Genomic DNA, 26,218 nt, shown 5'->3' with positions numbered 1-26,218 from the left:
TGGTTCCAGTGAGCTGGAGGCATGGTGCTGGGTGGGTGCTGGTGTTTCCTGAGTTACATGTATAGGGACTTAGCTGCATCTACTTCACCCACACCCTTCACTCATATATCTCAAGCTTTACATGCATCGTTGTTATGATATTTGCTTCGTCTGTGATTCATCATCGTGTTCTGGCTTATCAGTAGAAAGTCAGGCTGTGGTGCTGTCACTCCCATTTCAGTTAAATGCATATTCTGTGCCAGGAAACAGAATATATATAGAATCTTTATTTCCCCATCAGCCTCTTTTCTCAACAGCAATGCACATAAATTACAATAAACAGATCTGGAGTTTGTGATGTCAATAGGTTATTAAGGACCCAGAGGAATCATTACAGAGCACAGTTTAACACTGGTTTCATAAATTATTCATCATACATTGCAATAAATTCTACTACACATTCTCCCACATCGAGCAGTAAAAGAGGGCATAGGTCACAGTAGGAACACATTAGGCCAAACATCCCACCCCAGTAGAGGCAAAGACTGGGTCAAAGACTCAATGTGTTGAGCTTCACTACATAGCCTAGAGAGGAAAAAAAACACACAAGCAGTAAGAAAAAGTGATTTATGCGTATGTCTCTTAATGAAACATACACATGAATCAGTTCCGTGGAACGGGTTAATACCAGGGGCAGGTCCAGGATATTTTCTGGTGGGGGGCACAAGGGGTAACAACAGTGAATCTTGGGGGGGGGGGGGGGGGGGGGCAAAAGTTACAATAATGTAGGCTACCATTGACCACTCTCTTGAATATTTATATTGTAGACAGTTATACACTGTTGTCAGTATGTCTTCATCTTGCTTTTATTGGCCACATTGAATCTTTCACCTTGTAAGGAAGATGGCTATGACCCTTCCATTTTCCACTTGTCAATATTAAAATTATAAGCGATCAATAATCAACTCTATCTTGTAAATAAAAAGTCTTAGCAGATTAAGCAACACAATAGTCAGCCAATATGCAGAATAACCAGAGCAAGCATCACTCAAATGGTGAAATTGAGAACTGAGAATTGAGAAATGTCTTTATTTCCTACACAGAACACTGGGATGTTTGCTGTACAGAGTTGAGCCTTAGTCAGAAGTTTGTGCTTATAGCTCTTTACAGTGAACATATCAGTGGTAAAGAGCTTTACACAGTGATTGACATTGCCACAAGTCAATGACCACTGTGGGGGGGGGGGCCCTGGTTAATACAGCCAGAAACTTTTCCATTAGCAATCGACTAAAGCCAGTGATTAGCTGACTTAAAAGCACAAATAAAAGAAAATATCACCACATTACAGTTGTTGTTAAGAACATTTCAGAGCACACACACGCACTTAGAGTCTCTGTAACCATAGTAACTCCCTCACGCATCTGCCTACATGTGCAGTTTGAGAGGAGCTGCTGACTCCTCCGTGAAGCAGGGGAATAAATTACAATATAACAGCTTGTGGGTATTTCTCACTTTCTCTCCCGATGGTCTGAATAACTTGCTGCTGCTGTTGTGTCTTGTCTTCCTGTGTGTTCTCTCTGTCCTCTATTTGCGCAGCGACCTCATCTGCTATACGAACTTGTTTTTCACGCTCTGCTGAATCCGTATCTATATACACCTGAGTTGAAACAATCTGTATGAAGATGACAAACCTGTCGCGGTCAGACCTCGAGGAAAAAAAAAAAGAAGAGAAAATTAAACTGTCCTGTGAGGCCCCCCTGATTGGTCAGAGGTCCCCCAGGGGGCTGGAGCACTGCTAACTCCTCCTGTGCCGCTGAAACTACCACATAACCTTCTCCCAGTGTTTATAGTGCCACTTTATTAACTTTACTCACACAGAAAGACTTTTCAGATTCACCTTTGAGAAATTGCTTCAAATGCTTCGACTGCAGTTTTTTTTCCACAGAAGGCAGCAAAATTCAGCAGATTTTAATATTTATATTTAATGCAAACTATTTTAAGCCACCCTCGATAACGCGAGAGCAGTCACCATAGGTCAGTTTTTAATGCAGAATTAGAAATCTTAAAGGCCCCATGTTGAGAAAATTTATTTTTTTTGTTGGGTTTTTTCTGTGATAGGCAAGGTCTCAGGGTTACACAAATACTGTCTCATGCATCAAATGGAGAAAATGCACACAGGCATTACGGCAAAACCATCCCTTTAAGGCGAGCAGACCGAACTTCCTCCTTTATGTGATGTCACAGAAGAAGTCACTGCCCATCCAGACTCATCATTACCCTGTCAATTTCAATTTCAATAAGCTTTATTGCCATGACTGTGATATACAATATTGCCAAAGCATTGGGGCAGCAATACAAATACAACAACAAATACATAGATGGTTAATTAATTAGTAATTATATAGAATAAATAAGTAAAAATAAATAAATAAAATAAAATAAAATAAAATAAAAATATAAACCCTGTCTCTGCTTTCCCCTCAGCTTTCATTCAGTAGGTGAGCTAACAGGGTAACACATATCAAAGAAATGAGCCTCTGAGAAAAGGAGAAACTGAGCCTCTCCTCGGATTGGCTAAACGAGTTGTGCTTGTTGCCAGAGCTCTGGAGAGAGGCTTGAGAGAGGAAATGTAAAACTATACTGAGCTGACTAAAGGCACTCAAACCCACAAATATACTAGGGATATCAAAAGTTCAAATAAAACCCTGTAAAAGTGTACAACATGGGGCCTTTAGGAGAAGTTTTTGGTTTTATTACATCTTAAAGTCTTTTTTTTTTTAAATAACAGTCAAAATCTGGATTGAGAGTCTCGCTTATCTTACAGCAGGGGAACAAAATAATAGAGAATAAAACAGCATCACAGGTGCAAGGTTTAAAGGAAACTCTCTCAACATATTCTTCCACTGAGAAGCTCTGGTTTGATGATTTTTAACTGTGACATCAACAAAACTATTAAAAACACACCCAGGCAACACTGGGCATGACTGGAGATGGGGCTCAGAGGTGTAAGATCACATTAGGAGCATTAAAGTGATACGCCAACATTTTTTTTTCATGTCTTGCCTCACTCCTGAGTCCATGACAAGCAGATAGACAACATCCTTTCGACTGTACGTGCAGTAACAAGGGAGATAGAGCCGTATCGCCCGTAATTAGCTTAGCTCAAACGCTGGAAGTGTATAGGTAGTGTTAGCCTGCCTCCTACCCGAGCCGAAATCAGCAGTCAGAAGCTGATTTCATTTTAGCTCTAAACTCTGTAAATATATCACTTTATCAACATTTCAAACATGTTTAGGCGAGAAAGTAGCTGTTTAGATCAGCAGTGTGTCGTTAGTTTGTCTAAATACCAGCTGTTTACAATTTTGTTCGGGCGAATTCGGCGCTATACTCAAGCTAGCCATTGTGACCAACGCACTTCTGGTTACTTTCACAAAATAAAAACACCCATTGCCCTTTACATACAGAAGTGCTTTTACTTTGAAATAGGAAGCTAAACTACCCTCGATGTAGCTAGCTTGAACCAAAATAAACCGTCTTTGCTTGAACCCTCCGTTTTGACCGATCTTGTCCCATTACCGGCGTTTGACCGCTCAAGATGTCTTACCGGAGAGTTTTGTCAGCTCTGAGACGACGGTCCGTTTAGAGTTGCTGAAGAGTGTCTCTGATGACTTTAGGTGGAGGCTGACTAACATTAGCTATACACTTCCAGCGTTTGAGCTAAGCTAATTACGGGCGATACGGCTCTATCTCCCTCGTTACTGCACGCACAGTCGAAAGGATGGTGTCTATCTGCTGGTCATGGACTCTGGAGTGAGGCAACCCTAACCCGTAAAAAAAAAAAAAATGTTGGCGTATCCCTTTAACTTATTTGAAGAACAGGAGGGGACACACAGCTATAGGTAACAGTATCTTTGCACACTGCACATGCTGTATCACGTCGGCTCAGACGTGTCGTCACATCACCTGAAGCCTGCACCGACAGGCCACATTCTCAAGGTGAACAAAATCTATAAAACGCCTAAAAGCAGGATGTCATGTAAGTGAGTGTGTCTGTGAGTGAGGGAGGGAGAGAGGGAGGGAGGGGCTGGCTTGAGACTGATTAATGCAGGTCAGGCGTTGTGTGTCTGAAGTGACTGAGTGGATGCAGGGCGGGGACGGCGGGGTCTCACCTTGAGGTCTGAGACGTCTTTGTAGCACTTCTCGGAGCGCGTGTGATCGGACAGCTGGACGTTCCAGAAGCACGGCAGCTGGTGAACCAGGAAAGGGTTCTGTTTGATCACGGCGTTGAAGATGTCCTGCACACACACACACACGGAACACACACCGAGCGTTATGATTTTACCTTATGTTTCATCATCTACAGCACTCCGCACAATCTAATGTGAACGTGCTACCAGTTTATTTGATGTCTGCATGAAGCTGTATTTAATCTCACCCTGCTGTTCACATGGAACTGTGACTGAACACCAATTTAAACAGCACAATAAACTAATGTGTCTGTTACAGTATATCTAACATACTGCATCCTCCACATTTCATGTTTAAAATTATTTGTGCTGTATTTTTGTATGTGCATGACTTGGACAAGGCGACACATTTTCCAGACTATAGAGAATAATTATTACATTTTTTATTTAGTTGGGTAGTTAACCCTCCTGTTGTCCTTCTGGGTCAAATTGACCCAATCCGTTTCCTTCCTCCATCCTTCCTTCTTTCCACAATCCTTTTTCCTTTCCTTCTTTCCTTCCTTCCCTTTGTCCTCATTTCTTCTTCCTTCCTCTTTTGATCCAATTGACCTGATCTGTTCCCTCCTTCCATCTTTCTTCCTTTTCCCCTTCCCGTTTTCCTCCCTTCTTTCCCTTCGTCCTTGTACTTCTTCCTTCCTTTTTGACCCAATCTGTTCCCTCCCTCCTTCTATCTTTCCTTCCTTTTCCCCTTCCTCTTTCCTCCCATCTTTCCCTTCATCCTTCTTTCCTTCCTTCTTTCTTTCTTTCTTTCTTTCCTTCCTTCCCTCTTTCTTTCCTTCCTTCCTTCCCTTCATCCTCCCTTCCTCTTTCCTCCCATCCTTCCCTTCGTCCCTCCTTCCTTCTTTCTTTTCTTCGTTCCTTCCTTCCTTGACAACAGGAGGGTTAATAGTGAGGGAGCGTCTCCACACATCTATTTTTTCAGGTGCGTTTGACTGGGATCCATACGTCCGGGCTGATCATGAGAAGAAAGTGGAGTCCCGCACACTGAATAACTTGCTTCAGAGAATATTTATTGCAACGTTTCGGTCTAAACGACCTTCATCAACATTCGATAGTGGCCGAGAGCCATCTTTATAGGGAGTGGCTGAGTGACGCACCAACTCCCAATCAAAGAGATATTTTACCATATCGCACATCTACTATCGAAACATGTCCAATATATCAGAGAGATGAATAAACATTGACAAAATATTTGTAGTATTCCATAATAAAGAGAGAAAGTTCATTAGAAATGGGGAGTGGCTCTGACGCACACCCTTCCATCACATACATCATAGAAGAGACATAAGATACAAGAAAATACAAGAAAAATCAAAATGTGTCAACTAGACACAATAAAAAATGTCATGATTGAACAATGTAACAAAGAAAGAAAAAATGTTATCATTAGCTTCTAATCCACGATCTGAAGGTTCAGATGCGTATATGTATGGGTGTACCTGACAACAAGACAATGAAACAGATTAAGGTCTAGCTGTACAGTTGGGTAGTTAATGGCATTAATGGAGAGAGACTGAACTTGGAATATCTCTAGTCATGCTTTGAAATCGATTTACCTGCTCAACCTGTTGGTACTGCAATAATAATTCATAAAGTTACATCCCTGAAGAGTCAATCATGTGATATGGTGTAATTGTGGGTAAAAAAAACAGATTTATGGACTAAACTCAACCACAGTCCACTGAGGAGTATATGAGCAGCAGCAAATATAAACTACAGTAACATGGCATTTATAAACGCATGTCAGTTTTCCTTCAGTGTGGATGAATTGTTATTGCAGAATAACTTAATGCATTAACGTCATTGGTTAATCTTGCTCTGTCCACTGAAGGACAACACTGATGTTATAACTTCTCTCCTTCATCTAAAACCCAGACAATGAGCAGTATATCTGGTGAACAGCTGAGTGACTCTGTGCTTATGGGATGGGAACAGCAACAACAGAGAGAGATCTCAGTGATAACCTGATTTACTGAGGACTATTGTGCTATTGTTCTGCTACTGCATTCACTGGGAGCAGAGCGACGTGGACATTGTGTGTCTGAACAAGTAACCAGTGTCTCTTCTGCACTGATTTAATGATTGGTGAGAATAACACCTATCACCATGGTGACTAATTCATTCGTAGTCAGTTTATTAACAGTCACTTGATACGGAGGCTCTTTGCCCTTCAGGCCTGTTAGGTGGTCCAACCATGAATGAACCCAAAACACAGCCACAGCTGCAGCCTCCAAAGGCTTAGAGGACGTACAAACTAAAATTACATAGGAAAAATGAAACAAACAAAAATGTAATGACTAAAAACGACTATGCTACAATACCTGGTGAGTACACTGAAGAAAATGCAGGCTATGAGTTTATTGTCCCTGCTACTGTACTGTATTTCCCTTTGACAGCATACTGGTGCCAGCCTCTAATCATATAATGACCCTGTATGAAGTAAGAAAATAAGTCTAAATGTTTGTCAGACCTTAAAGGCATAGTATCATTTTTTTAAAAGTGGGGTTGTATGATCTACAAATAGCCCCTAAGTACTTTAATTGCAGTAGAAGACTCTCTGCACTCCTCCCGTTATATAATATAATTTTTTCCAGCCCTTCAAAGTGCAGGAAAAACACATTTTTTATTTGGAGCTAACTAACTCACGTATCCCTCCGCCCAGGGTTAGCGCCCGCCGATCAGCAGTTGGTTAGGTCCAAATAAAAACTGTGGTTTTCTTGCACTTTGAGGGGCTGGAAAAAAATGTATTATGAACATGAGCGAACAATGGAACTGTGTATTTTTTTTCAGGTAAAACCTCTTTTAGGCCGCGAAAATAGGCCGTTTCTTTGGGTCTGTTCACAACAATGTATGTTGTAAATCTCTGGGCAGGGCTATGGGCTGGCGTTGCTAACGGGAGGAGTGCAGAGAGTCTTCTACTGCAATTAAAGTACTTAGGGGCTATTTGTAGATCATACAACCCCACTTTAAAAAAAATGCTACTATCCCTTTAATGAAACTAATATTGCAGCCTCAGAGTTGTGAGAAGTGTTTATAGATTCAGATTACATCCCTGTTTATCCAGAAAAGGGTGCATTCACAACTGGTTCGTTTGGAGCAGTTGGTCCCAAACAGGGAGGATTTTACCCCAAAGATCGGTTCATTTGGGCAGATGTGAACACGGCAATCACACTCTAAAGCTGGATAAAACAGGCGAGCCGAAATCGCCAAGAAGAGGTGGTCTCGGCTTGTTTCCATTCCAGCCCTGGAGCGGTTCGTTTGCAGTGAGAACATAATCGACTCAGCAACCAACACAACACACTGCTGATGTTCCATGGTTCTCAATGACCAGACGGCAGACGCTCTGGTTCAGGCTGCAAATACAGTATATACCTAGGATGACTCTGGTTGGCTTCCCTTTTTGACTGTGTTCAGGTCAGGTTTGGGTCGAAAATATACACAAATGACTTGGATTGGTTCTGGTCTGGGCTTCATCCGTGGTTTTGGTAAGACCTTTTTTGGTTTATTCCAGGTAACCTCCTCCTCCTTCCTGGTAAGATTTCTGACCAATGAGAGAACATGGCAACCCAAAAGAAAGATGCACCAATTGTATCAGTTTAGCCCTGAATTGGAAGAAAGCGAACAAGCCACAGGTTTGAATACACCCTAAAACACCTTTGACCTTCGGCCGCCAAGATCTACTCAGTTCGTCCTTGACTTTAAGAGAAGGTTTGGGCCATAGCTGAAGAATTGACCTCAAGGTGTTATTGAGATGTGGCATTCACAAGACTAAGATTGTGTTTAGTGAGGTCACCACAGCTTTGACCTTTGACCTAATCTAAATCTAATCACTTCATCCTTGAGACATGATGAATGTTTAAGCCAAAGTTGAAGAACTTCCACTGAGATGGGATGGAAGGACGACCTGGACATAATATTCCTCTGGCTCTGGCGGTCACCAGTGCAGAGGTGTAATAACTTCAGTTCATTAAGCAACAACATGGGTTTTACTTTTGTATTTCATGCACATATTGAAGATCCTGCAGGGACCTGTAACTCTTTGGAGTTATAACCATCATCAACTGAAGGTCAAAGCAGTTTGTCGAGTCCACAACAAAGGGTCCATTTGGTACTTTTTGTCAATTTTTTGGATCAATCTTCAATAGAATTTAAATTGTGTATATTACAGTGGTTTAACTGCACAGTGGGAGCTTGCACCGTGAGGTTGAAGAGGCTATTAAAATACCTTTTGATAGATGAATAATTTCACCATCTCCACTAGCAGCAGAGGTGGGAAGAATTATCGCCCCATTGATAGTTTCACCTTAGATAAAAATGCTCCGCAAACTGTTCTCTCCACATTTTATTGCCGTGGAATTTTAACACTGCTGACTCTTGCTCTGCCTTGTTAGTGTTTTTGTGTCTCCAGATGTTCGGGCTCTAATTCTTAATTTATGTGTAATCACATAAAGCTGAATTGCTGTGAGGAAATGTACTTGGCTTGCCTTGCAGTGGCTTCCTTTCTTTTTTTTTTTTGACTTTGAGATCTTCGAGGGTTCACGAGACAAGAGTTTCACTGACAGACTCCAGCTTCCTAATGGGCGGCATAAAAACCCTATAGCCACATAATGAATGCTGTGATAAAGAGGGCTGACAGTCCATTGGAAGAGCTCATACAGCAGAAGGCAGATGGAAAGCCGGAACGATTTCCGAAGCCCCGCTCATTTTCCAAACGGCATACCTTGCGGGACATTACTTAATGAAGGTTTAATTAAAATCTCATAAACGTACCTCTCATCTAGATGAGCTCTGAATAGCTCCAAGATAACAGAGTGACCCTCTGCCAAGGTCTTAGCGTGTGCCCTTACTATGTTGGGAGCGTGGCACGGGGTAAGATAAGAGCTATTCATGGCTTCCAGGAGAGATGTACGCAAAGAAGCAGAAGATACACCCTATTCAGATTTTTTCACTTGATTGAATTAAAGTTGCTGGAAGACATGGAAGGGGGCATAGAAAGTGCACTTCCACAGACACCAGGCAGCTGAACAGCATTTCAGTTCAGTTGCATTATCTCTTCTGTTCTTTTTTCTTTTTTTTTTGCCCAAAACCAGGATTTCTATGCAAAAATGAGCAAAGAGGAAGGCTGTGGGTGCAGCTGAGACTTTGCACATGCCAGATCCTGGCAGGTACAGGCTTATTCACCTGTCACTCAAAGTAGCACACCCTCAATTATACAGAACTTTTAGCATCAATCAGAATTCAACCCATGTGCAGTTGTCATGGTGGAGGATTTGATCCACTGTTGCCCATAAAGTTAGACAAAAATATTCTTTTACCTCTTCTCATGAAATGAGAATGTGATTTATTCTTGATAAATAAAATGTACATCTTCTCAAAACTTTATTGATCAATTTCTTCCAAACATTTTCACTGTGAAAATCAAACCACATTTAACCTTTGCAGACTGTGTATTCTGGCTTAAACTTAATTGGGGGTATTGAACAATAGGACTGAGGGCTTTGTTTCAAATTTTCAACCTTTTTTCAAATTTTCAATCACTGCTACATCATTATGGGTCTTAGTTAGCTGTTCAGCATAAGTTACCATGGAGATGTAAGAAGTGAACCACAGTCGTAGTTTGGAAAACCCAGAGTTAACTCTGATACCTCACTAAGCCAAAATCCTGCTTCAAGGCCCACCTTTAAAGAAAAACCACATCAACTTCACATGTGATTCACATGTGAAACATTTTGCACATGGGAAACATGTGGTTTTGTCCCAATTTTATATGAATCACATGTGGATTCCCATGTGAACCCATTTTCCACATTGGTAACATGTTTTACACATGTGTTCTACGTGGTAACACATAAAACATGTTACCACATGTGAAAAAAGGGTCAAAACCACTTGTTTCCCATGTGCAAATAACATGATTCCCATGTGCAAATTTTTACACATGTGAATCACATGTGAAGTTCATGTGGTCTTTCTGTAAGGGCAAGGTCAAAGGTGATTACGGAATAAATAAAGGAATGTGTCTGAAAACAAAATTACTGCAACATTAGGGGCAATGCTGTACTGTATATACAGACCATAACTACTTGTGTATTAGACTGAAGACATAGTTTAAGATTAGTATTTTAACATTTGAGTCTATGGGGGATGAATCACTTGTGGAATCAGGCTCAAGTGGCCATTTGAAGAGGTGCAATCTTTAACACTTCTGTGTTAGCTTCATTTTTCAGTTCCAGAGCTTGCAGCATATTTGTGACTAATATAATATGAATCTTTGAGAAAAAATACAGCCTGTGCACCATCATACTGCATGATTCATCACATCGCAACTCAGACACAAAAACGGACTATCCTAGTTTAATAGTCTCTGTAGTCGAGTACAGGTGTTTCTGTGATTTGTCCATGAACACATTTTGCCAAAAAAAAAAGGTGATGAATCTGCACGTCTGAGGTGTGAGCACGAGCGAGGGAGTGTGTTACCTGGTCTGCCAAGGAGGTGGACAGCATGCTCATTAGTTCTCTCTCTGCAGTCAACCTCCACATCTGCTCCCATCTGAGCTTCCGCAGCCGATCCAGGAGAAGCAAAATCACCCCTGGAAAACATACACACACACGCACACGCCCACACACATGCACACACACATTCAGACAGAGATACGGTAGCTTAAGAAACAGAGAGATTGGTATCTTGCTGCCTGGTAAAGGTGATAAAGTCCCATCATGAGGCTCTGAATCACAGCCTTGTGTTTTCCGAGATAAAGCTGGAGACTTTAAGCTGGGAGACATACTGCCAGAACATGTTAAAAATCCTCTTGGAAACACAAATTATTCTTAGAAGCTCATGTGCTTCTTTTCTGTGCTAAGTTTCCCCCCCCCACACACACACACAAAAAAAAAAACGGAAAAATCGCAAACAAGAAGTTTTTCTCCTCACTTTCCTGGATTAAAAAGAAAAAAAGAAAAACTGTTCCCGGTTGCTACAAATAAAATCAGGCAGGCAATGCTCAGAGGGGAGAGAAGTGGTGAATAATTTTTCCTTTTTTTTTTTTTTTTTGGATTGAAACAAACGCACCATCTTTCACACCCTGCTGTGCCCCATCTGTTGCCACAGCCATCGCCACAAAGTCGAGCAACCGGAGCTGAAATGGAGGTTTTTCCTTTTCTTTTTCTTTTTTTCTGTCAAGTTGCTCTTCTGTGTAAACGCTACATATGCCTTTGTGTTCACGAGATATGCTGCTCGGTCACACTGATGGGAAGTTTACGAGCAGAACGCTGAACCTTTACAACGCAGACGTGTTCAAGTCACTTTTTTTTTTTTTTTTCTTTCTCCCCAACATTGGCGCCGCCGAAATGTGTCTGCTGTGTGAAATTTCACAGAGCTGCTGCTGTGGGCCATCCAGGTTGTTTTGGGTTATACTCAATAGAAAGATTATCCTCCCGCTCCAAACAGCACAGAGAGAGCCATCTGCCTCCTGAAGGAGAAGAGCTGCAGGAACTGATGGAAGGGAAGAAAAAAAAAATATATATATATATAGGCAGGAGGGGAAATAATAACAAGGTGTAATGGGAATCCAATCAATTCCACTATCAGCTGCTCTGAGGTTCTGTGAAATTATAGCCCACACCTTTTTGAAAATGTTTTTCCATACAGCTCTAACAGGCCCGCTGGATGCCTGCATATTTCATCAATGACTGTGCAAATGCTCTCTGTTCTGTCAAGGAAAGAGACGGCCTCACTGCACTCGCTTTAACTGCGCTGTTACGCCTTAAAATATGGAGACTGGAGATGTTAGGAGCACAGAAAATAAAAATACAAGAAAATATTTGACTAAAATGACACACTGTGGTGTAATGCACCGAATAATCACAGAGAGCTCCGTCGAATAAAATAAAAACCGCTTCAATTCTAGATAACATTATCGATGATACACAGTATGAGATCTGACCTGTCACAGTAGGAACAGGCCATCTGGTTCTTTGTTGATTTTGCTATTTTAAGTCTATGATTAGAGGTATTTCAAGAAATCTATGCATAAATTATCAGGTAAAAATAGATGGTTGAAAAAAAACATGGTGTCTACGGTCACAGAACAGTGACAAGCTGATATGGTTGTCATGTTGTTGTTGCTACAAAAACCTAACAATCATGGGAATAACGCCGCCGGATCACTAGTTGGCATAGTTTATGGTCGGAGCTACGACGGTATCTGATCGTCTTCGAACCTCCGACTTTCGTTCTTGATTAATGAAAACATTCTTGGAAAATGTTTTTGCTTTCGTCCGTCTTGCGCCGGTCCAAGAATTTCACTGTGCGCGCGGAGGCTCATGGGAAATGTAGTGTGTAAACACTTTGCTTTCCGAAACTCCTCATTGTCCCTTTAATACAGAAATTCTAAAATGTTACGTAGACGTCTGGCGCCAGCAGGGGTGTGAATTCAGTGTTAGAGCTGCACAGCTATAAACACATCCAGTTTGGTTGAATTTGAAGCTGATGTCAGTAACAAATTAAAGGGGTTATCAAATATTAATTATATGTCAGCTGTCTAATTTAGCATTTTGCTCTGGTAAAAACAAAGTAGTTAGGTGAAGATACATGTGTTCGTTTAAAAACGTCTGTTGATGAGAATGAGAACTGAGCTCTCTAGGTTTCTGCTGCTGTCTCTATCATCGTTATATGTTTTAATATTTATCGACAAACAACAACTGCAAAAATCAAGTATTTTTTATCAAACACACTGGTATTCTTTACTCTCTGCTGACAGGTGATCTTACCGGTGTTGAAGCCCCGGCCCAGAGCCGGCCATGGTCGATGGTTCTTCCACAGGTTCCCCAGGTACCAGTCACTCTGGTTCTCCACCAAACCCAGAACCTGCTGACCTGAACACAACAAACACAACCACCATTACTGCTGTTTCTCATTCCTATTCATTGTACTTCATTATTGTGTCCAGAGAGATTTGGCTGTTTTTTTTTTTTCTATTTATGAAAATGCTGTTAGTGTTCACACTTCAGTCTGGCTCGTTTAGTTCTGCGCCAGCTGTTGATTTTCTGTTCTTTTCCTTTTGAATATATTCAAGATACTTTCAAATGCAGTCAAAACCCAGGAACGGCCGTAGACGGATCTATTGTGGTGTCGGCAATTTTATCATCACGCCATTCCTGTCAGCCGGAGAAAAAGACTCACTCCGGAGGGGAAGAACAAAATAAAAGTGACAGGATGAAATAAGCAACACTATAATGTTACCAACAGGAGAAACAACCGGCAAACAGCACTGTAAAAAAATCCTGAATAAGAGGCGGCATCACATAAGGATAAAAACTGTTCTACAATATGTTCACAATCTGCCCTCCTCCCTGAGTTACAGCTAGAAGCCATTTTGCAGAACATTATGATGTCACAGTGACCTTGTTTTATGATCACTTCATTATTTCATCCTATTATACGTGTGCTAAATGAAATCATAATTACCATATGAATACTCGAGTTGAATAAATGCGGGGGTCACAGTGACCTTGACCTTTTGACCAATCAAACTCCAATCAGCTCATCCTTGAGTTTAAGCGGCCGTTTGTGCCGGATGTAATGAAACTCTGGGCGTTTCCACAAGAATGAGGCGGACGTGAGGTCCACCATTATCTAATCACTTCATCTTTGAGTCAAAGTGAAGGTTCGTACCAAATTTTAAAATGCTCCCCTCAAGGCAGCCTGGATATACCCACGCTGCCTTGCGTGCCATTTTATTCACTCTGCAAGTCAGCTTGGAAACCATGGACCAATTTTTCCCTCAACGAGGGAGCCAATCACAGAACAGGGGAGGTGGCAGCAAGACGGTGACGACACCGAAGCGACTTTGTTGATAGCTTGTCGATCCAACATGGCGGCAGCCGCTTTACTAGGGCTGGGACGATATGCTTTTCTCCCGATTCGATTCTTTTACGATTTTTGGATGGCGATTCGATTTAAACTGCGATTCTACGATATTGCTGATTCTCTCGATTTTTAGTCTGCATTTTTAACATTTATCTGCACACAAATACTGTAGGAGCCTATAAATGAACATACTCCATTATAAAGTGAACTTGAACCCTTTTCAAAACCTGTACTCTCTGTATGTAAAAAAGGCTAACAAATGCACATTGCACAATATTTAAAAATAAAATAAAATAAAATAAAAATTTCAAAAAAAATAAAAAATAAAAAATAAAAAAATCGATTTTTGAAAAAAATAAAAAATTGATTTAAAAATTGTCAAAAAAGATATTGCAATATTTATGTGAATCGATTTTTTTCTCCCACCACTACGCTTTACCTTTCGATGCAGCGTTAGAAAGTGTTTTAAGTAGTTTAGCAAGTTAATTTTGAAAAAAAGAGCAACGTTTAGTTGTAGTTCTTTTCCTCATCGGATTTCTGTTGCTCTACATACGTCATTGGGTATGATTGATACGATTGGCTAGGGATAGTTCTACGTACAGACGCATTTGACAGACCTTCGTAGCGCCCAATAAACAGCTCTGGGTTTTTGTAAACCACGCCTCAAATACAAAAAGATGAACAGGTGGTTCCCAGACTGAATCTCAATCTACATTGAGATGAGGTCTGGTGTTAGCCAGACTACCCTCAAGGCCTCGCTGAGTTATTGCATTCACAAGTTGAGACGGACCCCGAAAACAAAGCCCCCGGGGCTCGACTGTCGCCGGCATGGAAGCCATAGCATAAGCTCCATAAAGAAAAAAAAAACTTTATTTGTTGCTCCTGGATTTATCTGGAGATAAGAAGATAATTGAGTCATGATCTCCTGGTAACTGGCTGCTCTCGGCCCTTCCTCCGGTTTGATTTGCGCCCAGACAGAAATGGAGGTCGGAGCGGATCAGCGGCGGACACTTCAGGGGTTAACCGGTTCAACACGGAGCCGGCAGACACCTAATCCACACATACAGCGGGGTTACGTGTCTGAGTCGACGACAAACTGCGGGAGAGCACCTCGCAAATGGAATACCACCGCCACCGGGAGAAGGTGCAAAATGAATTCAATGCTCGTATGAATTTAACTGACTTGGGAGTCACCAGACAATGTAGGTATGAAGAGGAAAAGAGGCTGAATGAAATGAGGAAGGAAGGATCCAGAAGATGAGAGGGGATGAGAGGGGAGGGGTGTATACGTGGGCTTCAGGGTGACAGATTATAGAAGGTACGCTGGGCAGAGATAAAGGTCGGGGGGGAGTAGAGGAGGGGTGGGGGTCTGAGGATAGGCATTAGGGAGGAGACAGGAACCTGGAGAGCAGGCATGGGTGTAGCGCTGGCAGCTTTAATGAAGGCTGTAAGGAAGATTAATGAGAGCTTATTGGAGCAGGCAGCCTTTAGAAAGGCTGCAAAACAAAGGGCTGAGATCTGCCATCGAGGTGACGACTGAGTGGGACAATTAGAGCCCGAAAAGACGAAAAGGAGCTCGCAGGTGACGCAACGTTTGTTTGGCTCCGTCGGAAAAGGAGCGCCCGTCGCCTCGACTTCGCTGTCGGCGGTCGCCGTCAGATCCCTTCTGTTTATATTCTGGCTCACGTCTTTAGAAAGGTTAATCATTCTGTTTTATTGCAATTAAGAAACAACCCTGTGTGACTAATTATAGCTAATTACATTCAGTTGTGCTGGAATACAGTGAAAAAGCTCAGTGTGACTGTATCTAACTCGGCAACCGTTGTTCAGACTCGTGCAGTTTTAAACAATCTTTATATCAGGATTTTTCGTACAGCTTTGGTCGCATCTCTTGATGAGCTGAGCTGACATGTGGGAACAAAAAGACTGTGTTCGGAACCAAATACGAACATACTATTCATTATAAGTCCGTGCAGTGATACTAGATGTTCAGAAGTTTCCGAATAGGACTGAAAGTCAATGTCCAAGTGTTTGTGTCTGAAGACAGAGCTGCATCAAGTTTGATAAAAGCCATTACTGTCATTAAAGTCACTGACATGGTTAAAGGGATAGTTCAACATTTTGGCAATTTGGCCCATTGCCATAATCCCTATAGTTTTAGGAGTAGGTTCGTTACCTTTAATTGTCGGTGCAAGCTATTTTGAGAACGGCGGAGCAGAGCCACGAGCTGCTCAGAGCTACGCTACGGAGGCTAATGGGATTTCTTGGTTTCCCTCATCAAACTCATCAAATACACAATCCAACAACTCCAAAACGCTCTGGTGGACAAGTTGTGACCTGCACATTCACCACGCTATGAGATAATAATGGAACGTTATGAAACCAAGTTGTTTTCGAGGTAAATTCATGCAAAACCACTGATGCGCGTTCCCGTTGGGGGCAGTTTTTTGGCAAGCAGTCTCTGCATTTGCCTCGGTGGGACAATTTGCCAAAAATGTTGAACTATCCCTTTAAGATGATCAGGTCGGTCATCACCATTTAGAATCTTTAAAAATGTTATTTCTGGATTGGCATTCCATCATTTAAATGGACTCTATCGGATACACCCAAACTGAGATTTCCACCTTTGTCTGTCTGCGTTTTCTTATTTCAAACCCATCTCCTAGAAAGTATAACCAGCCAGCTCTTCCATAATCCATGCAATGCTTTTATGTAATGTGGATCAAATTTTCAGACACTATATTCAGTGTTATTAGACTGCTTGTATAGAAGGGCTACGTGCTTTTTTTTGAGTATTTTTGGGGGCTTTTTATGCCTTTAATGGATAGGATAGGAGAGGGGGAATGACATGCAGCAAACAACAATGCCCTGGCTGCATGTAGTTTGATCAGTCAGTTGTATTAGGTTAAAGGCTTTAAATTAAACTAATATGAAATCCATGTTTATATCATTGTTAGCACAGTTAGGTTTATAAATAGTTTCATCAATGTTTAAAGGATCATGGTAGAGGGCAGATCTGTGAGTTTGTCTTCTTTAAATGACTTCAAACTAACTTAAAGCAGAAGTAAGCGATCCGGTCGTTTTGGCTAATGCTGTGTTCCAGGCAGGCTTTTGAAACCGTAAATTACAGCTTCAAGTCACAATTTACGACTTTGTAGCATTCCAGGCAACCCACTCGTGTTTTTCCGACCTGTTTTACCGGTGAAAGTCACTATAACGGCCACTCGTAACTTCCGATCCGTGAACTCGTACCAGATCGAACTGGTACGACTTCACAGGTCGGAAAAACACGAGTTACGAGTTTCCTTGAACGCACCATAACAGTCCTCGTCCCTACGTCACCGCATTCACGGCGTCCCTTGGCTGCACAAACAGCCCTGCATGCCGTTCTCTCTCCTCATTGGATAAAAACTGTAGGATACGATAAATGTTTTCTCCTCGGCTCAGAGCAGAGCAGAGTGACTGACAGACCCGTGTTTCGGTCCAAACACTCTATGTAAGTGATTGCTGTCGGAAGATATAACTATTTAAGACTTATATTAACACAAATATATCACTTACTTCTGCTTTAATGAAAAAGTATCATTACAATTTCGAGGTCACAAGAGGAGTGGGAAAAATGGAACTTGGAGTAGCAGATAACATCTGAAACACGTTCGAATTTTGTTTGATTATTTTGAGGTGCAGTTTAAAAGGTTTAGAAGAGCTGCTTTACTTAAAGGTTAAGTTCCATAAAACATCCCCATACAATCAAGCAAAAGTACATTTACATGACATTTACATTATGTCCTACTACATCTATTCTGGAAACCATCCCCCTGTCTTATGGTCTCGTTTGTGTCAATGAACTTATTTTTCTGCAAAGATGTTCTCACTTTGAAATCCTGGATATCAATTTGTTTCACTGCTTAACCAGGCTTTACAATCGATGTGAAAGGAAAGTGATTAGTTCAAGCTCAGTCTTTCCGCTCGGGCATCGACACATTATTGCTTTACGTGAAGATCCAGCAGACACAGAGCGGCATCATCACTCATCTGGAGTTTGTGTCCAATATTCACTCTGCTTCATCTTCTCCACCAAACTTTAAGAAAAAAAAAAAAACTGGCTACTGTAGCTTCTAAATGCTCCGCTATCTTGTCTCCAACTGTGTCCGTCTGCCTTTTAGTGCTGAGCAGGTAGTGAACCGTGGCTTTTTCAGAGCCGCCTGCTGCTACTGGAAATAAAGCTGATGAGTGCAGAGTTTGCACCGAAACAATGAGCCTAAAATGCTCCACAGAGCTGAAGCGCAACTGATGATAAATCGTCGTCATCTAAGTATGTGCAGTGTTTGAATTGTTGGTTGGTTTTTCTGACTGTGCGTTAAACTGGTTCAATTAATCACAGGGAGAAAGTTTTATGTCAAGTCCTGGATTCGTTTACGAGACGCGACATCATCAGCCTTGGTCCATTATTATTCTTATTGTACATGCTGCTACTTCAGATATGAAGACAGCACAATGTACGTTTCCATAGTTACACTGATGACGCACAGCTGTACATTTCTGCTGAACTAGATGACCTGGCTTCTGGGAGGAATGAATGAATGAATGAACAATATTTTCTTCAGGTTAAATGATGACAAAACTTTATCCTACCAGTGGCCCAAAGACAAAACAAAAAAAGGGATGTTGTTCAATAACCTGGGGAAACTGACTGACAACTACAAAGTGACAAAAAATATAGTGTCATAGTCATCAAATGCAGATTTACTAAAGGTTGCAGCAACAGAAGAGGAAAATTGGAGAAGTTAAGATATAATTATTTCCCATGATGTTATTTTATTATTATTCTATTTCATTTTACATTACTGTTTTCAACATGTTTAATGTTAAAGGGATAGTTCAGCACTTTGGCAAATTGGCCCATTGCTATAATACCTATAGTTTTAGGAGTAGGTTCGTTAGTTGTCGGTGCAAGCTATTTTTAGAACGGCGGAGCAGAGCCGTGGGATGCTCAGAGCTAACGCTACGGAGGCTAATGGAATTTCTTGGTTTCCCTCGTAAAACTCATCAAATACACAATCAGACAACTCCAAAACGCTCTGGTGGACAAGTTGTGACCTGCACATTCACCACGCTATGAGATAATAATGGAACGTTACGAAACAGAGTTGTTTTCAAGGTAAATTCATGCAAAACCGCTAATGCGCGTTCCCATCGAGGGCAGTATTTCGGCAAGCAGTCTCTGCATTTGCAGTCTCTGCAAAAAATTCCATGAGCCTCCGTAGCGTAGCTCTGAGCAGCTCACGGCTCTGCTCCGCCGTTCTAAAAATAGCTTGCATCGACAATTAAAGGTAACAAACCTACTCCTAAAACTATAGGGATTATGGCAATGGGCCAATTTGCCAAAATGTTGAACTATCCCTTGAATGTTGTGTCCTTGTGATGGTACTTGTTCTGCATTTCTTCATCATTATCATTATCAAGTGATTGTGTTGCTTTTTGAAATTGCCACACAGTGTTAATACATTCACCCTGACAGGCCTGACTTAGAAAAGATCTGTGAATAAATCCAGACATTGTCACAGTGACAAAAACTAACATCAAACTGACTGCAAAGCCTTAACCATCCACTTTCTCAAACAGAGCCGGATAGTTAGTTTCCAAGTCAAAGAACCATGACGGGCAGGGAAAGGAAAAGTAAATCAATACAGCTCCTCTCTGTCTCAACGAAAAGGAAATGTTCTGCTCAAGAATAATATCTGTAGAAAGTGTTCAATCATCACAAATTGAGTCATCGGGATCATCTTTTATGATTTAAAGATTAATTTACATTACTGCCGTTTAATTCCTATTGATTTGGTAATTTACCGACTGCCTATCTGGCCTTTGAATCCCTGAAGGATGAAAGCCAAGACATGCACTTTAGCGGCTGCGGTCTGGGTGGAATGCATTACGGAGTTGGACATAATAGCATGAATCCATGTCCCACTCCGCAAAATCCTCACACAGCAAACCTGAGGCCGCCCACAGTCTATTTCTCAGCGTGCGGGCGGCTGATGGGGGAGTTCTTAAATTAGCTGTGGAGAGGTACCAGGAGATCAGTGGGAATTTCTTTTTTACTGCTGAGTCAAGTAAAGATGAATGCCAGGGTCAGCAGGCCCAACATCCACTCTTCACTCCACCATCCAATCCGCCTACTGCAACTGACACGGAGCGTTATTCAACAACGTTATCAGTTGGTGCGTTTAACATTTGAAGATAACTGAGAAAATCACGGCGAGTGATTATGTAACGCCAACGTCGCTCGTGGTTCACACTGGGGCTGGATGAGTGGAAATGTAATCTGATAATATGGTGTTGTGTTGGTGTTTTCCAAATTCTTGACTCTGTGTTTGTGTTTCAAAACAAAGTAGACAACAGCTAAAGGGAACAGCTCATTTAAATGTTTTAAGTGAGAAGTTTGGACTAATATATTAAAGAGGAAGAACAGGTTGTTGTTGATTAACTTATAGGGCCTGTCCACATGGAGTATTCACAAAGTTTTTTTATTGTTCCGGCATTTTGTCCATATGGAAATAACTTTTTGGAAGCCTTAAAGGGACCCCTATGACTTTGCTTTTGGTTATGAAAGAGTCTCATATTAATGTGGATGAATCTACATTACCAACACTTGTTAATGGGTCCATTTTTGATAAATCTATCATTTTGTCTTTATAGTTATTTGATATTATTATTTGGTGATCGACTCGACCAGCATTTCCTAGTTTCGGTTTCCTAGATGCATGCTGCCCGGCGGGTCATGGGAATAACGCCGCCGGATCGCTAGTTGGCATCGTTTATGGTCGGAACTACGACGGTATCGGATCGTCTTCTAAACACAAACGTTCATTCTTGATTAATGAAAACATTCTTGGAAAATGTTTTCGCTTTTGTCCATCTTGCGCCGGTCGAATACTGTATTTTTTAGGGGCGGTGTTTAGCTCAGTTGGTAGAGCAGCCACCCCATGTGTTCAATTCTTCATTCAAGAGCTAGATAAATTGTCTTTTTATGAAATTAGACATGCTGTTTGAATACTGGTTCAAAATTGTGTTGCATTGTGGGTTGTTTGGAGCCTTAAATTTGCTACTCTATTGAGTTTCTTCAACCCAGTTTACAGAAGTGCATCTTTCTGTCAGCTGAGAGTTTTTAGGAAGCCCGGGATCACCTACAGGAGTTTCTGCTGGTTACTGTAACAGTGTGCTTCCAGAGAGGAAATAATTTCCTGTTGACTGAAAACAAATCAAAAGGATCCACCATCATGTTTCCTGCTGAACCAGGCATCATCAGACCCTTATACTGCTCCACTTAAATGTCCAACTTTGTCCCCACGAGAGAACATCGATACTGGACAATTCAGCAAAACCCCAGACTCTGTTCAATGACACAGTTGTTTAAAGTCCAATACCAATGTTTTCCTTTTTCATTACCTCTTCCTATACACTACAATACCAAAAAGGAAACACTGCTGTAAGTGCACTGGCACTGAACATTACCACTAGATCTATCTCTAGCACTAAAGTGCAGATTAGGGGCGCTGGGCTGAAGTAAATGCAGATTTATTTCCTATAAATGCAATTTGTACTATGTTGTAAGTGGGCAGATAGGACAGCTGGGGTTGGCTGGTGTGTCAGGTGTGATTGGCCGGTCTGATTAAAAGCCTGAGGCGTTTTAGTGAGCAAAAGGGAGAGAAGACGATGAGACTGATACACCTTGTTTTTGCAATTTGAGCTACATACTCAGCTGGGAAAAGTGTGTAAAGCGAAAACCAATGACATCTGTCAACCCCAGCTCCCGCCCCCTTTGGGCCGTGCTCTTCACAGCATGTAAAGTCAACCCACCGCCAGAGAATACTGCGGTTTGACACTTTTCTGGCCTTGAGGGGACAAAATGTGAAACACAAACATTAGTGTCCCCATTTGCATACCAGGCCCAGGGTTGAGTAACTCTTTATTACATATATCCACAAAAGGCAATTAAGTCTGTGGTCAACAATAGCTCACTCTAATGGTTATGTTCTTATACACGAATAAAGTGCTGCACTTTAACTGTTCAATGGAGAACAGTGAAGGGCTCTCAACCTCCGTGCTGCGGTGTGTAGCCACTCATGTGGCTTACTCTTATATGAGGTTTTATGTAATGGGAAAGTGTATGGGAGGGAGTTCCACTGACAAATGAATGGTTGTTACAAGAGTCATGTAATATTTAAATAATAGAGAGAAATGGGTTGGACATGTAACACAAGGTGAACTCAAAGCAGTGACATCACTCCTCAATATAATACCAAATGTTTGGACAGGTTCTACCACTAACTTGAATGCAACTGGTACTGTATGGCTATCCAGACCTCCATAGGTCTGAAAACTGGTGTTAACTGCATTTTTAAGTGGATGTTTATTAGATAAATGTGTCTTAGGCCCCGTCCAGACAAATCCGTTTTTTTTCGAATCCGGATAAATACTTGATTGGATCGGCCTCGCGTCCACACGGATACGGCGTTTTCGGGGGGTGAAAACGGTATTTTTTGAAAACGGGTCCCAGAGTGGGAAAATTTGAAAACGCCGCCCCAGCATTTTCGTCTGGACGGCCAAAACGGATTTTTTTCTGAAACGATGATGTCATACCCCCCACCGCTCTACCTGTAACCTGAGACACACACACACACTGCTGCAGCAGCAGCTACACACTGACAGTCTATGGACGTAACAACAACAACGGCCGACTACCGCCGGGTCGCTCAGACGCTGCGCCTGAATCGCGTCTGTTTAATCATCACTGATCGTAATATTTACTCTGACACGACTCCCTGTCAACATTTAATCCCATGTTTGAGTTTGAAGACAGTGGGGGACTTCTTCTTCTATTGAATTTCAGCGGGGACTCCCCGTCTTCTTCTCTGTCTTACAGTAAGTGTTGATGTGTGGCAGCGCTGCAGCGCCACACACGCCTGCAGTATGTACTACAGCGTTTTGGGTCATTTTCAGTGGATCCGTGTGGATGCAGATATTTCTGAAAATGATGCCGTGTTTACGGAGATTTTTTTCAAAATGATTAAGAAAAAGATCGGATTCAGTGAAGCTGCGTATTCGTGTGGACGGGGCCTTTGTGGATAAGAAGCAGAAATGTGTTTTTTGGGTCGTGTTCTTGAGTGCATGGCTGTCAAACTGCTGTCTGACCCATGTCATTGTCATCTAATGACAGTTGAGATTTTCATCTAAATAAACAACCAGCATCATATGAAATAATCTTTATAAAAAATAAAACATAAATGTATTTCTACCTTCAAGATGCAAATGTTCAAGAAGCATGCAGCAGATGTATAGTCCCTGAACACAGCACCATCTGAGTTCCAAGTATAACCCAATGTTACCTAATAACAGACATTTTGACTTGTCATAGTGGGAAAAGGTGTTAACTAAGTGTGTCAATGGTGCTGCAGTTCATTATGACGGGGTGACGGTGAACCAGCAGGGACACCAGCTCCCTGAAAGCAGATAAATGAAAGTCACCTTTTCATTCTATGATTTACACTTGTACTTTTTTACAGTACTGCAACATGTCAAACTGTGTGAAAAACAGACATAAGGTTTAGTGAACAAACCACATTTTTTGTATTCCATTTACTGCTCTGTCCTTCCAGAGATATCACCAGAAAACAGGAAGGCTCGGAAAAAGCAACAGGTTAAACGAGGGGCTAGTTAGCGCGCTGATGGTGAGCTGACATGACGGAGCAAGACGCCGCCGTCCCAGAGTCCTTGAATGCCAAGTGATCAGCTAAAAGGCATTTCTGTCACATGCAGGTTGAACTCCTGAATATGAGTGAAATGATGTCTCATGCTCTTAGAAAGGCAATACACTTAAGTGTTCCTAATTCAAGGACAGGTATTTGGGAGGTTACACCGCTGAAGCAGCTTCTGCCATAAGTTCTGTTGATTACAGGTGGCGGTGGGTGGGTGTTGAGGGAAAGCATGATGTCATAATGCAGTAGCTACAGGGCGCTGTCATGATGTCCAACTTGTGTTATTGGCGTGGATTCCATTTTGCAAAAAGGAGCACAGCAGGAGATATCCTCACTACACCTTCATCACTGTCCTTTTAAAGTGATACGCCAAAAAATTTTTTTTCGTGTCTTGCCTCACTCCAGAGTCTATGACCAGCAGATAGACACCATCCTTTCGACTGTGCGTGCAGTAACAAGGGAGATAGAGCCGTATCGCCAGTAATTAGCTTAGCTCAAATGCTGGAAGTGTATAGGTAGTGTTAGCCTGCCTCCTACCCGAGCCGAAATCAGCAGTCAGAAGCTGATTTCATTTTAGCTCTTAACTCTGTAAATATATCACTTTATCGACATTTCAAACAATTTTAGGCGAGAAAGTAGCCGTTTAGATCAGCAGTGTGTCGTTAATTTGTCTAAATACCAGCTGTTTACAATTTTGTTCGGACAAATTTGGCGCTACTCAAGCTAGCCGTTGTGACCAACGCACTTCCAGTTACTTTCACAAAATAAAAACACCCGTTGCCCTTTACATACAGAAAACCATGACGATAGAATTTGTGCTTTTACTTTGAAATAGGAAGCTAACCTACCCTCGATGTAGCTAGCTTGAACCAAAATAAACCGTCTTTGCTTGAAACCTCCGTTTTGACCGATCTCGTCCCGTTACCGACATTTGACCGCTCAAGATGCCTTACCGGAGAGTTCTGTCAGCTCTGAGACGAAGATCGGCCCGCCGGTTTCCGTTTAGAGTTGCTGAAAAGTTTCTCTGATGACTTTAGGTGGAGGCAGGCTAACACTACCTATGCACTTCCAGTGTTTGAGTTAAGCTAATTACGGGCTCTCCTTCGTTACTGCACGCACAGTCGAAAGGATGGTGTCTATCTGCTTGTCATGGACTCGGGAGTGAGGCAAGACACGAAAAAAAAAATATTGGCGCATCCCTTTAAATACATGGAAAACATAAAAAATACAATCACAATATTCATGCTGTGGAAATTCACCCTGAAGATTTGGGTCATTTTCACAGGATAAAATCTAAAGGGGGGTATGACTTAACTTTTAATATCCACAAAATGGAAGGATTAAGATTCATGTCCCCATGAACTTTAATTCTAATTAATGAGCAGCTGAGGAGAACATTTTCATAATTCAACACTTTTTTCAAGACTCTGGAGACGATCTACAGAACTAACTCATCTGCAAAGTCTTCCATCATCAATCACTTGTATAATATGTAATTTCCCCACGTCCTCCCTCTTGTTCCTCTCTCCTGTCTTTGCTGATCATGTGTTTTTAGGTTTTATAAAGCCACTGACGACTAGCTGGCTGGATAAACAAGTTGTGTATACCACTCGAAGTAGTTCCATAGATTTGGATTGAAAGTATAGGTCTTGGAAAGAGATATTTATACACAGGTATGGCTTTCCAGTCAGTGTCAACAGTCTTCGGTGGCTCTGACCTCCATTTCCAGAGAATTGCCCAGTGATTGGTTCATGGTTAATCTACCTTGTCTGTCTGAGCAGAGAGAAAATGAGAGTGAAGAAAAGATGTGCCTGTAGCTGCGATGAGGGTACTTACAACTCTCTGTTTCAATTACCTGCATTACCCGGAGCCTGGCCCGAGAGCGCTTTTTACTACTTTCTAGCAAATATATACCACAACCTTGGATTTTGATACCAGTTTCCATTATTTGAAAATGAAACCATTTTGTTTTAATTCTGCAGAGGGTGCAGTGGTTATTACACCCAGGGATTTGAACAATACTATTGACAATTTTGTGTTTTCCAGAGCGTTTCCAACTATGGAGCTCAAAGTGGGAAAGCTAATGAATTTATTCTTCAGTTTGTGCTGTGGGAAACCATAGAAATAATCCAAATTAGAAGGGGAGCTGGAGGCATGAATATTAACTACACATTTTTTATTAGGTTGTGACCTTTATGTACTTTAGGTCAAAGCTGAGACTCAGAAGTCCCTCATTTGTCTTGAAGGAGGCAGTAAAAGAAAGCTCATGGGAAGGAATTGTCTGCTGTAGTGCATCTTCCTATAGATATATGTGGAGAGTTGTGTACTTGTGTCATATGTGTCAGAATGTAGCCTACACGTGTACT

At 41.6% G+C, this 26,218-nt stretch overlaps 1 protein-coding gene across 1 annotated transcript in view; it reads right to left on the bottom strand.

The window, feature by feature from the left end:
• large1 (LARGE xylosyl- and glucuronyltransferase 1) overlaps positions 1-26,218 on the bottom strand; it is a 158,827-nt gene that overhangs the window by 32,097 nt on the left and 100,512 nt on the right. The window contains exons 7-9 of the mRNA XM_083999601.1: positions 12,996-13,100; positions 10,704-10,816; positions 4,149-4,274 (exon numbers count right to left, since the gene is read on the bottom strand). Coding sequence (XP_083855727.1) covers positions 4,149-4,274; positions 10,704-10,816; positions 12,996-13,100 — 344 coding nt within the window. The remainder of the gene's footprint in view (positions 1-4,148; positions 4,275-10,703; positions 10,817-12,995; positions 13,101-26,218) is intronic.

Source organism: Trachurus trachurus (assembly GCF_905171665.1).
Source record: "Trachurus trachurus genome assembly, chromosome: 23".
Classification (NCBI taxonomy): domain Eukaryota; kingdom Metazoa; phylum Chordata; class Actinopteri; order Carangiformes; family Carangidae; genus Trachurus; species Trachurus trachurus.
The sequence above is the reverse complement of the archived record's forward strand: the minus strand, read 5'-3'. Positions and strand labels throughout refer to the sequence as shown.